Source organism: Maylandia zebra, linkage group LG12 (assembly GCF_041146795.1).
Source record: "Maylandia zebra isolate NMK-2024a linkage group LG12, Mzebra_GT3a, whole genome shotgun sequence".
Lineage (NCBI taxonomy): Eukaryota > Metazoa > Chordata > Actinopteri > Cichliformes > Cichlidae > Maylandia > Maylandia zebra.
The window spans coordinates 39,140,358-39,153,404 of record NC_135178.1 but is presented as its reverse complement, the minus strand read 5'-3'; the positions used below and the strand labels follow the sequence as shown (position 1 = coordinate 39,153,404).

Here is a 13,047-nt window from a genome sequence, read left to right as displayed (position 1 = left end):
CTGTATTCAAAGTCAGCGCCTCATTGGTCAGTTTGCTCCCTGAAGCCTCAGCAGTAGCGGTTTTTGACACGGGCTCGTACTCATTCTGCCCCGACATCAGCCAGCGCATATTGGGAATGTCGTAGGCACCGATCGGTTTTCTATCGCCCATTTGCTGGGAGTAAGGGCGCCCTCCGTTTGGGAGGTGCGCCTGCTGCTTGCGGCACAGGGAGGAGAGGGCGGGGCGGCGTCTAATAACCAACTCGCAAAATAAAAACAAAGCAACAAACACAAAAACACCAGACATCATGATACAGATTTAGCAGCGATGTTTTTTCGAAATTCTATACATGAAAAGTGAGCTCGAGAGCCCTCGGTGCGCCTGCGCGGTGCTGAAGTCAAAGTAAACTTTATTGTCATCTCCGCTACAGACAGTCCAGCATATAGAGACGAGACAACGAGGCTGCAGTTACAGCAGTGCAAGTAACGCCAGGGGGAGTGTTCGCCCAGGGCGCCAAACAGGCTAGGACCGCCACTGAGCGTCAGGCTGACTGAAGCTGCGTTCTGATAAATCACGTGACTATGCTGTTTGTCTGTGATCAACACCTGGGCCCTGTTTCAGGAAGCCGGTTTGGAAAACTCAGAGTGAAAAACGACACTCACGGTTGAGTAACCCCGAACTGTCCAACTCGGAATATTCGGTTTCAGAAAGGCTGATAACAATTAGTTCAGTCAACGCGGAGTTGCTTTAATCCCAAGTGAAGCGCGCGGACGAGGATACATAAAGCCCTGATAAGCGGAGCACAGATTAAGCGAGTCACCATGGAGACGGAGGGAAAGAAGGCGCGGTCAATGTATTTCACAGCGCTTGAGGCCGAAATTCTGATGGCAGCATATGCCGATAACATGCAAATTCCACGGAAAAAAGTAACACAGCCACAGCTGCAAAAGCATGCATGGCAAAACATAGCCGACAGAGTCAATGCGTGAGTGTTAATTTAAACATTGATCGAGGGATTTCCACCCATTTAACACGTTATTTTATCATATGTTATTTTATTTGTTATTTTATACATTTTATTTTGTGATGTGATGTGAGCGCAGGTGCAACCCAACAGGCCCCAAACGTTCCTGGCAGCAAGTAAAAATGAAATATAAAAATATAGTCCAAACAGGTAAGGTGTAATTGTATTATGAGCCATAGTGCTTGGTCTGTTTGTCCGATGTAAATCAATTGCAGTTAGAGGCTACATTAATTTCCTTTCTGTAAGCACTTGTTGAAATTATCTGAGCACATTACAAGTACATATTTGCGTACTCTGTATGCTCAAATGTGGCCCGTTATAGCCAACAGAAAAAAAGCGGAGGCCCGAAAAACAGGTGGGGGTCCTCCACCACCACCACTCACAGAGCCTGAGCAGTTGGCCCTCAGCCAAAACAGTGGGCGCCCTGTGGCCGAAGGCATCTCTGCGGGGACATCCTCTGAGTCAATAACCCCGCAAGACACAAGTGCCTACTGTTAAGGTTCAAAATTGAGGAAGGAGAGTACAAACCACCATGGTCCAGAAGGTCTTTTGGTCAAACAATGATTTTAATGAACACACGTGTGGGAAGACACTCTGTACGCAGACAGCCAGTAGTCCTCCTCTTAATCAGAGCATACACAGATTTTTATAGCATCAGGGTTTGAATTACTGACGCCCCTTCATACGTCACAGACAGGATATATACGTGCGTCAAATCAAAACCACAATGACCTTTTAACACAGTTTAAAAGAACATCGTCTTCCATCTTCATAGCAGGTGCATCCTGTCACTGCCGGATGCTCGCTTGTCATCTTGACACCTCAGCAGCAGTTCTGCGACAAACTGCTCTTTGCAACATCAGCAAAACACAATTAAACTTTCCCCCATAAATGAATCTAACTAAAAGTGTGTGTGTGTCTGCGTCTGTGTGCTAACCACAATTGCACCCTGTTTCACCTCGCGACTAGCTCCTGACCCCTCACCAGACAGAGAGACAGAAACCACTCTCGTATATGTAATAATCGAACTGAAACTATGGATATGACTTTTACTAAATAACTGTTTTAATCAAGAACCTCTACTAAACATAATAACTGTGTGCATAAGCATCTTAAGGCCTTCTTAAAGCTATCTGTTACTTTGTTAAAGCAATGATCATACTGCAGATTATATTATGCTGGTCAAATACTTTTTGTTCATCCCCACACTACATAGGGGGTAAATTCAAAATAATACATGATGTGCATACATCCTTTCTTCACAGTCACCTTTGCAGTGCTACTCATTCATTTGATAAACTCTTTACCATAATGGATTATTTTGTAGTGAAGTTATTTTCCTACTGATTTTGCCTTCCCTCAGTCTTGGTTGTCTTTGAGAGCATAATGACAATGAAGTGTAAGGTGATTGGTATGTTTGTTAATTGCCATTTGGTCCCTTGTAAGTTATAAGTGACCTGTATAAACCTCATATTCTATCAGTTGATGGTGGTGGTGTACTGCATCTGGTGCAGCCTCCTGTTGAGCCAGACCAACATGCAGTTGTGAGTAATACTCCACAGATTATATGAGTTTACAGTAGAACAGCAATGTTGTTTATTTCTTTACTACAGGAAAATAATGAAGAGAACACAAATTAGCATCCATTACTATAATGAAATAATTTGTTAGTTTGACATGCTACAGGGAACTATGTACCTGTACATTAATGCTGTGGAAAGACTTCCTGTTCACATAGTCTCCTTCATTTACTGAAGGAGCAATGATTGGAATGTGAGTGCCATCTGTACAGCCAATCACGCCTGGGAACCCTGAAAATAAATGTAAAATTTAAGTAGTAGTCCAAGTATCACCACATCATACATTAAGTTTTGGTCATCCTGATACCTGCAATTTTGTGGCATCCCTCTTTGATGAATCTTGTGGGTCTATGACCGGGGAACACCACAGACGAGTACAGGAGACGTTTCAGTGCAACTGTAACATTCCTGACTGCCCGACAGACGGTAGCCTTGGAAACGTGCTCAGCGTCACCAATATTATACAGAAAGCTCCCGTTTGCAAAAAACCGAAGTGCAATACAAATAATATGCAATGAAATGAGAGCATGTCCGCGATGTGTCACATGCGTAATATATGGCCTGAGGATGTTATCCAAATAAATTATAGATTGTGCTGAGAAACGGTAACGTTCACACAGAAAATCATCAGGAAATGATAAAATGTCCAAACGCGCTCTAATCACTCTTTCCCGGCGGAGAGCTCTGCGGAGAATTTGGGCTTCAACATCTACTGGCTCTTCAAGGAAGGAGCACGCCATAACTGACACTTCCTACTGTCAGGTTTCCGACAAAGGGGCGGAGACAGTCAGGGTTAGTTGTAGTAAACCTGCTAGGGGGCAGGTTAGCTTCACGGCGTGTGTCGTCATAGTGACTCACTCAGGCTGCAGCTGAACTCGCTTTGTGAAACCGAAAACCCAGAGTTTTCGTTAACTCAGGGTATACTTACTCAGAGTTTCCACTAAACCGGCTTCCTGAAACAGGGCCCTGGGCTCAGGTGAGTTTCAGAGAAGCAGTTTTAGTTTAATAAGAATATGACGTTTTTATTCCTGTCACGTGACGCACGTCTGCTTTTGAAGTTTAAAGCTTTTACACAAACTGAATACGTCACTGCTCGCCGTAAGAATCTGCGCGTGCGCACTTTGACGGCATATTAGTTTTGTCACGTGAACTGAAAGCGTCCATTGACCTCTGCGTGAGCTGCTTTGACTTCAAAATAAAAGCCTGGGCTTGTGCAGAGAGAAAAGTATTGTGCTGAACGTTATTTTAATTTACTTACATAGGTCAGATAGCGAAGTGTCACCTTTATTCAAAGTACTCTGTGGAGTGAAGCAGCTCCTGTGATCATGAATTTGTATTTGCTGTGAGTAAAACAGCATTAATTATGGGTTTATTTAGAAATAATTTTTTCTTGATTAGCTGATTAGCTTATTTTGTTCAAAAGCCTGACATGAAAATATTACTTTATTTAATCACCAATAAAGACTTCAGATCCTGGAGCTCACATGAGAGTAACAGACAGAAAACAGTCATCCAAACACTATATAGTACTAATGAGACCATCTTCAATGCGTTTTTGTTTTTTAGGTAATGACATCGATGTGAATGGAGTGATTTCAGCTCCACTGCTCAGAGTTTAGACTCAACACCTGTCAGGTGATCCTGGCAGGATCACAGGAAGCTGAAAAGGTCCTTAAAGGGATCATCCTATAGTGTTTCATCAAACGTCCTATTACTGCAGTCTGTCCTTCCTGTTCACGCTCAGCTCAGAGTGTGTGGTACAGGTTGTAATTTTCATTGATGTGGATCAAACGTCATACCTCTGCCTACGGGAATGAATCATCAAATCAAATAAAAATGCAAACAGAGACTGTGCCCTGTTGACTGTATTCATTATCATCTACATCTATCAAGTCTACTGATGTGACCTTTGACCTTACAGGAACTGACTTTTGTCCACTTCTGGTAATTTGTGTGAGGTCCACATCCAGTAATCAAATCAATGTTTTAAAATAATTGTCAAAATCTTTTTATATTCATTGATATTCGTGTTTACTGTTTAAACACCATGAAACAGTTTCAACCTATTAACAGCAAAGACCTGGAGGACATCTTAGGTAAACTGAACTCCTCCTCCTCCACATCAGTCCAGCTCTGAGGTCTTTACACTGGCTGCCTGTCCGTCAGAGGATAGACTTTAAAGTTCTGATGCTGGTCTATAAAGCTCTGAATGGTTTAGGACCAAAATACATCAGTGACCTCCTGACCCAGTATGAACCTTCCAGATCCCTCAGGTCATCTGGATCCAGTCTTTTATCAGTTCCCAGAGTCAGAACCAGACACGGAGAAGCTGCATTCAGCTTTTATGCTCCTTATATCTGGAACAAACTCCCAGAAAGCCTCAGATTAGCTGAAACACTCAGTTTATTTAAATCCAGGTTGAAGACTCACCTGTTCTCAGCTGCATTTGAATAAAACACCAAATCCACACTTTAAGCTTAAATTTCAAAACTTACATTTAACTACTGATTTTATCTGTTTTGATTTTATATACTGTTTTGTTTGTTTGTTTGTTTGTTAATTAGTTAGTTTATTTGCTTGTTTTATTCAATTTTAAATCATGCTTTTTATTTGTTCTTGTTTCTAATGTCTCTGTAAAGCACTTTGAATCACCTTGTTGTTGAATTGTGCTATACAAATAAACTTGCCTTGCCTTGCCTTGCCTTACTGGAACATTATTAAGACGGACTTGATTTTAATTTTATGATTTTAGTTTTGCTCCTCTTGAGATGATTGGTCTTGATGCTATTATTTTGAAGAACCGCACAGGAAGCTGCGGCTGTTTCCGCCAGCTTGCTTCAGCTTCAGTCGAGTTTCCAAGGAGAGAAATATCAGACGCGCTTCAGCTCGGACGGGACTTCTCAGAGCAAACATCCTCACACACTCGGGGCTGACCTTTGACCTCTGGGACATTTTGGGGTCCGGGCGGGAAGCTCGCGGACGGTGTAGACCCGGAACAGGCTGCCATGGCCCGGCCGAGGAAGAAAAGCTGCTCTGGGTGCTGAACATGAAGCTCCGCGGGGGGAGACAGAGAGAGCGCAGACTGCAGTAACACACGGAGGGAGAGGAGGCACTTTAATTCAGGAGAGAAGAAGAGGAGGATGAAGATGGGAGGGATAGTGGAGCTGCTGGGCATCAGCTGGCTCCTCTTCCTCCTGCTGTTCATCGGAAACGGCCACTGCAGAGGTGAGAGGGGTGAGGAAGAGCACGCTGAGTGGGAGGTTTATCGGGCCCTGTGAGGGACACTGACCCGGGGCATCACGGGAGGTGTAGTCCACCCTCAGCTGCTCTGACGGTCACTGCGAACAAATATCTGAAATGTTTCTATAAATGTGTCCAAGTTTAATCTTCATCGGAGTGAGAGGACGGTTACACCGACTCTGGCTCCTGCCTCCCTCTGTGAGCACGCAGGTGTGCACAGGTAGGAGTTTACGCAGCACGCTGAGGTTCCATCTGATCTAGTTAGCTCTAAGGTTTCATGTTAAATGTGGCCAGAGTTTCACAAAGTGACGGGCGCGTGTGCAAAAGTAAGGTAAAGCACTGGGTCGGGCCCCTCTGCGGCTTCCTAAAGTCAGCCAATCAGACGAAAGAGAATGGGGGCGGGGCTTAGACGGGAAATAAGGATGACCGAGGCCCGAGCCTCTCCTCTGATGCAGCGCTCCTCTGTAATCCTCCAGCTGTTCATCAGCTGTCCTCCAGCTGTTTAAAGCCAGTTAGTGTAACTGTTGCTCAGGTGTCCAAGTACCCGAGAGCGGTGTGGTGAAGCTGAGGCTCAGGACTTTTGCACAGAGCGATCCAAACCAGCAGCAGATCATATAGGCTACGTTCACTCTGCAGGTCTTAATGCTCAAATCCGATTGTTTTGTCTGCTCGTTCACACTACAAATAAAATGCGACAGCAAACGCTCAAAGCGGCCGCATGCGCAAAAGAAGACGTCACACACAGCGCGCTCTGTTTAGACCCAGAACAAACAGTCTTTACGTTTCCCAATTTTGCTTTAAGTTATAAAGTTATTTTGTTATTTACATAATAACTTCTGTCAGAATCTGCAGATTATACAGAACAAATGAAATGTTCACGTTTCTCCAACACTGTCTTCCCAGCAGTTGTACTGGACGGACAGGAAGCGTTCGCGATGTCTTCTCCGGCGCTGATAATCGGCGTCTGTCTTGTGTCAGGAACGTAAAAGACGGATTTAATGCGACGTGACCGTCAAACAGCAGTCGCTTTCTAAAACATCAGATATGTGTCGGATTCAGGACCACATACGGAAGTGACCCAGGTCGGATTTGTGCCGTTCACACTGTCACACCGTGATCGGATATGAGTCGCAGAGGGTTGAAAAAGTCGGATTTCATGCGCTTTCACCTGCAGTGTGAACGTAGCCTTAGTGACCTGGACCTGCTGATGGATCCTCTCAGAGCTTCTCTGAGCTGAACTTAGGTCTGAGGGGGAAAGTGGAGCGTGAGCACTCAGGCCGGAGCAGATTTTACTCCTGCTCCGGCCTGGGAAAGGAAGCTGGGATCTCCCAGGAGGAAGTGGTGCTTACTTTACTGAGCGGTGGGTTTCAGTTTTCAGGCGTGCTTCCGTCAGAGCTGCCTTTTCTTTCTGGAAACTTTATTGAAACAGTTGTGAGAACAGCCACACTGAGCTATCAGGTGACCAAACCGCGCGGTTCCTTCCTGTTCAGCGCCTGGTTCTGGTTCCAGCTGAGCGGAGCTGAATAACTAGCGTGCTGAGACCAGTGCAGCGTTTCCATCCTCAGCCTGAAAGTGCCGTTTTTCTTCATCATAGTCATATCTACCAATCTGCAGGCGGATCGTTTCCATTTGTTCCCGTATTTGTGAGTCTTTCTTAGACCATCGTTAATGTTCACACACGTTAACTTATTGAAAACCCCTGGGAGCTGACAGATCTAGGAAACAGGAAGACGGGAAACTCTTCTTTGCTCGGTTTGAGGTTTCCGCACATGAATCTGATATTAATCAGTTGTGATTTCCTGTTCTGCGATGTGATTTTAGAGCAAGTCAGGCGGTCATGCCACAGTGCAGAGGTTTGTGTGAGAGCAGAAACCCTCTTTACGCTGAAAGCTGCAAATAAAACTTGACAGAGAGGAAACGGTGTGCAGCTGAGAGCCGTGATGAGGTCAGAGAGGCGAACCAACAGGATTCTAACGGTGATTCTGTCTTAAACTGGGAGCCAATGGCGTTCAGTCCCAGGGCCACGTGGTCACATGTCTGTGGTCACGTCCTGCAAACGGAACGTTACAATACTCTAACTGAAAGCATGGACCAGTGTCTCTGAGTCAGTTTGGAGTAGAAACTGTGAACACAGGCTACACACAGGAAGTGACACGTACAGCTGTGTATCGCCTGCATAGAACAGTAACCTTATACAGGGGAATACCAAGGCGTTCCCAGGCCAGCCGAGAGATATAATCTCTCCAGCGTGTCCTGGGTCTGCCCCGGGGCCTCCTCCCGGTGGGACATGCCTGGAACACCTCACCCAGGAGGCGCCCAGGGGGCATCCTTGTCAGATGCCCGAACCACCTCAGCTGGCTCCTTTCGATGTGGAGCAGCAGCTGCTCTACTCTGAGCCCCTCCCGGATGGCCGAACTTCTCACCCTATCTCTAAGGGAGAGGCCAGCCACCCTTCGGAGGAAGCTCATTTCTGCCGCTTGTATCCGCGATCTCGTTCTTTCGGTCACTACCCACAGCTCGTGGCCATAGGTGGGGGTAGGGACGTAGATCGACCGGTAAATTGAGAGCTTCGCTTTTACACTCAGCTCCCTCTTCACCAGTCTCCCTTGGAATGCTGTTGAAGCTCTGCCGGAGGTGTGCGTTGAAGATCTTGCAGCCTGGGGCCTCTGCTAGACGTTCCCAGCGCACCCTCACTACGCGTTTAGGTGCACCGGGTCTATCCAGCGTCCTCCCCCGCCACCTGATCCAACTCACCACCAGGTGGTGATCAGTTGACAGCTCAGCCCCTCTCTTTACCCGAGTGTCCAGAACATATGGTTGCAGGTCTGGTGATACGATTACAAAATCGACCTGTGTCCTGGTGCCACGTGCACTTATGGACACTCTTATGTTCGAACAAGGTGTTCGTTATGGCCAAACTGTGGTTGGCACAGAAGTCCAATAACAGAACACCGCTCAGGTTCAGATCAGGGAGGCCGTTCCTCCCAATCACGCCCCTCCAGGTCTCGCTGTCATTAACCACGTGAGCATTGAAGTCTCCCAGGTGGAGACAACAGAGTCTCCACTTCCATGTCTCCTCTTTGGGCCCGGACACCAGACGCTCGCCCTCGGGCACCCTCCCCGGGCCTGGCTCCAGGCCGGGGCCCCGGTAACCCTATCCCGGGCAGGGTAAACTGTTCCCTCGATGTTGTCTTCATAAGGGTCTTCTGAAGCGCTCTTTGTCTGGTCCCTCACCCAGGACCAATTTCCCTGGGACACACACACAACTCCACCACAATAAGGTAGCGATTCACGGAGAGGGGAAAGAAAAATCAGATAAAAAATGAAACCAGTCCTTTCTGTGAGAAGTTTCCACTGAGTCGTCCAGTCTGAATGAATCACACACTTACACACTCACACACACACTCACACACACTCACAGTTTCCCTGAATCATGACTCATGGTGTTTTTCTTGGACCTACAGACCGTAATCACAATGAAAGCAGCTTCAGGGTCTGATAATGTGAACCTGCAGTTTTCTCAGCGCCCAGCAGAGGGCGAGTCATTTGGCAGTACATCAGAGAGGGTGCGGCCATCTTTTAAATACAGTCTGATCGGGGTGGCGAGGCTCCTCCTCCTGCGTGGCTGATCGCAGCTTCTCCTTCTGTGTTTAAATCTGTTTCTTGGGGTTTATCGTGTTTCTACTCAAGTCTTCATTTAGTTTTTACTGTATTTTATTCTCAGAGCTTTTTGCTCGTCCCCGTGTTCCTCATGGTTCCACCTGATTTAGCTTTTTTAAAATCTGTGGTTGAGATTATCTTTGGAGTCGCTTTTCCAGGGTTTTCCTTCTGGGCTCCCTTTGGCAGGGATGAGCAGCAGCTCTTGACATGACGAGAAACAAGCCAGCAGGAAGCAGTGAGAGTGCTTCCTGTTTGGAGGCTTCCTGCCCAGCTTCAGGACGGCGAGGTCGTTAACGTCGGACTGCAGGTGTTACCGTGGCTACAGATTAATGCACACACACACACACTCGTGTTGGACACCATGCTGTCAGTTGTGAGCAGATGGCGAGAAATGAAGAACTGTGTGTGTGTGTGTGTGTGTGTGTGTGTTTGACAGGCCACCACTTGGGATTTTTTTCTCCCGAGGAACAAAATACAGTTCAGAGCTTCCTTTGAAATGTGTGATTTGAGCTGCAGTGTGACACTGATACCTGTGTGTGGATCAGCTGCTTTGTTACCAACAGGAGCTGCTGAGGACGCTTTCAGCTGCTGTAGAGGAAACAGTGGAGCTGTTGTAGCAGCGCCGTAAGGAGCTTAAAGCTCTGCGGCTGGATTTATTTTCTTTCACTGAGCTCATTTCCAAACAGGCCGTCATGATGCTCTGAGCATGTTTGCTTTACTTTATCAGCTCAAAGAAGGAAAACAGAAGACGGGTGAGGCCGAATGTCAGCAGCAGACCTCACAGGCCGGGGTGGCGGGTTCAAAAGTCCCGCCTCCCATCGAGGAGGAAATCCGGAGAGAGAATGTGGTGCGATGGTGTGCAGGGACGGCTGGAATGAGGATTCACTGATGCTCCTCAGACTGCAGTGTGTGGAAACACACCCGGCTGAGCTTAAACCAGGAAAACACAACCGCACGCAGGAAGTAGAGCAGGACCAGAGACATAAAGATGAGCTTCATGTGCGTAAAATCCAGGTTCTGGATCGTGTCTGTGGATCACGTGTGACACCGACACAGACGTAACTGTGAAGCTTTAAAAACATTTCTAGCGCCATCGTCTGTCAGCACAGGACGTGATGTCACCTGGTTGGTTGTGGCTAACAGACTCACATTAGCTTATGTTGGCTAACTAGTGACATCATCGATAGCGCAGAGGAAAGTGAGGACAGAAACTAAACGTCAGTGTGAGGTAGGGCTGGGACGGCGCGTCGACGTAATTACGTCAACACGTAAAATACGCAAAAAACGTGTCGATGCGTCGTCACTTTCAAAACGGACATGGCGGCAGCGAGTAGCGGCAACATGAATGAGGCAGCCGCAGTCGACTTCAATCACTCCACCCGAACACGCAGTTCTACAGTATGGGCATGTTTTTATTAAAAGGTGTCCAGATGAAGAAATTTGTGTTTTTCATTGAGATACATAAATTAGTAAATGTGAAGTTGATACACAAATAATGGGGAGAGAATCGAATCAAAATGAATCGTCGAATCATCGATTAGGAAAATAATCGTTTTGCCCTGGTGTGAGGATCACCGTCGCGCTGCAGCGATGAGTTCATGTTAAACATGGACCGTCCACTGTGCGTGTCCTTAACAGGAAGTGGCTGTTGGCTGTGTGGTCAGCGGCACTCAAACAGGAAAATCCAGCTGTTAGCCGTGATGTTCGGGTTTGTAAAGCACTTCATGAACGAGTCCTGAGTCAGGTGACAGGCCTCCTCTCAGCTGATGCGATGTTTTGTGCAGTAAAATCTTCGCGTTCCCGACACGTGCACACCAAATGATGTGTTCAGTTCTGAGGCTGTGGCAAAGGATTTGAACTTGTTTACAGAGCAAGCTGAACTGATTCGTTTCCCGTCTCCTCCTGCAGACTCTCACCAGACCGAGCACCTGTCCTCCTATCAGCTGACTGTCCCTCGACCAATCGGAGGCAGGCTGAGGAGGGACGTGAATGGAAGACTGCCCAATCAGGTCTGGAGGTTTTTATTTCTAGTTCATTTCCACTTACCTGTTTCCAGATCACACAGAGAAGTTCACGTAAGACGATGATGAGAGCACACAGGAAGCAGCGCTGCTAGCTCCGGGTCAGAACCAGCCATGGAATCGTAGGCGGGCAGACTCCATCTTTGCTGGTCCATCACACGAAGAAGCTCAGATTATTGTGACCCCAGTCTGCGTCAGGCGAGCTGCTGACTCCAAACTGATGGATCGTGTTGTTTGACTGATGTGACTGTGCACACAGATTTTAAACATTAGCTTTAAACCGTGTTTGGCTCGCCACGAACACAACGTCCATGAAGCAGCACGCCTGCAGGCTTCGTTTAAACACGCTCGCTGCGCCCGCGCTGCTGTCCCTCCCTGCATGCTGCAACATGCTCACACACACACGTACGCACACACACACACACACACACAGACACACACGATGACACACTCTGCTGGCATGTGCAGTCTGCGCAGAGATAACACCCCTGTGAAAGTGTTGTGGAGACATGAGTGTGTTTGCAGTCTGCAGATGTGTGTGTGTGTGTGTGTGTGTGTGTGTGTGTGTGTGTGTCTGTGTGTGTGTGTGTGTGTGTGTGTGTGTGTGTGTCTGTGTGTGTCTGTGTCTGTGTCTGTGTGTGTGTGTGTGTCTGTGTGTGTCTGTGTCTGTGTGTGTGTGTGTGTGTGTGTGTCTGTGTGTGTCTGTGTCTGTGTGTGTGTGTGTGTGTGTGTGTCTGTGTGTGTGTGTGTGTGTGTGTGTGTGTGTCTGTGTGTGTCTGTGTCTGTGTGTGTGTGTGTGTGTGTGTGTCTGTGTGTGTGTGTGTGTGTGTGTGTGTCTGTGTGTGTGTGTGTCTGTGTGTGTGTGGGTGTGTCGCTGCTCGCAGAGACTCGTGGCTAACGCGTCGCTGTGCTCGGCGCCGATTATCCTCCAGCTGTGTCACAAACAGCTGATCATTCCCAGGATCGTGTGATGTGAGCGTGCTCGCATCACCACGTTTTTCCACGTTTTACTGTGTGAAACTGTTGAACGTGAACTTTCTTTGAAACTCGTCAGCATCGCCCACTTCCTGTGGAAACAGCTGACGGGGGAAGAGCTCACCTGTGGAGCCACGTCGGACAAAAACAGGGCGCCACAGTGATGACCTCACTGCTCTCGGCGCCGATGGCTTCCTCGGGGTTCGTGGCCCACAGAGGAGCTGAGAACGGATACCCGCTGGCTGCACAGGTACATACACCTGGTGATGTCATCAGATACCTGGCTCCACAAACGTTACAAAAACAAGGTCAGCTGACTCTGCGAGGCGCCACGGGAACGCTGACCGAGCCAGAACCAGCAGCAGCTCTGCTTAATGAGTTTGAGCTTGAACCGTTTCCATGACGATGCCAAGGTATGTTTACAGATTTACCCGACCTCTGACCCCTGCTGTGTTAGAGGACGGATGAGCTGCTGCTGGCAGCTGGACGATGGAGACCACCGCTGACTTCCTGTCCACACCAGCTGTCTGTGTGCGCTAATTATAGTTCTGCTGTCACACACAGACA

At 47.6% G+C, this 13,047-nt stretch overlaps 1 protein-coding gene and 2 long non-coding RNA genes across 6 annotated transcripts in view; 2 read left to right on the top strand and 1 right to left on the bottom strand.

Moving 5' to 3' along the window:
- Window positions 1-1,551: 1,551 nt before the first annotated feature.
- LOC143421546 (uncharacterized) lies at window positions 1,552-3,333 on the bottom strand. Its single transcript, XR_013101228.1, has 2 exons — window positions 2,892-3,333; window positions 1,552-2,815 (listed from the first exon to the last, which is right to left on the bottom strand). It is a non-coding gene; the product is annotated as an uncharacterized LOC143421546 (long non-coding RNA).
- Window positions 3,334-3,473: 140 nt separating this feature from the next.
- LOC143421547 (uncharacterized) lies at window positions 3,474-4,431 on the top strand. The gene is made up of 2 exons (XR_013101229.1): window positions 3,474-3,560; window positions 4,151-4,431. It is a non-coding gene; the product is annotated as an uncharacterized LOC143421547 (long non-coding RNA).
- A 970-nt stretch (window positions 4,432-5,401) lies between these two features.
- The window catches only part of adam9a (ADAM metallopeptidase domain 9a), a 23,454-nt gene continuing 15,808 nt past the window's right edge, over window positions 5,402-13,047 (top strand). For all 4 annotated transcript variants that reach the window (XM_014410152.3, XM_014410151.3, XM_014410150.3 and 1 more), the window contains exons 1-2: window positions 5,402-5,809; window positions 11,393-11,493. In XM_014410152.3, coding sequence (XP_014265638.3) covers window positions 5,725-5,809; window positions 11,393-11,493 — 186 coding nt within the window. In that variant the 5' untranslated portion in view covers window positions 5,402-5,724. The remainder of the gene's footprint in view (window positions 5,810-11,392; window positions 11,494-13,047) is intronic.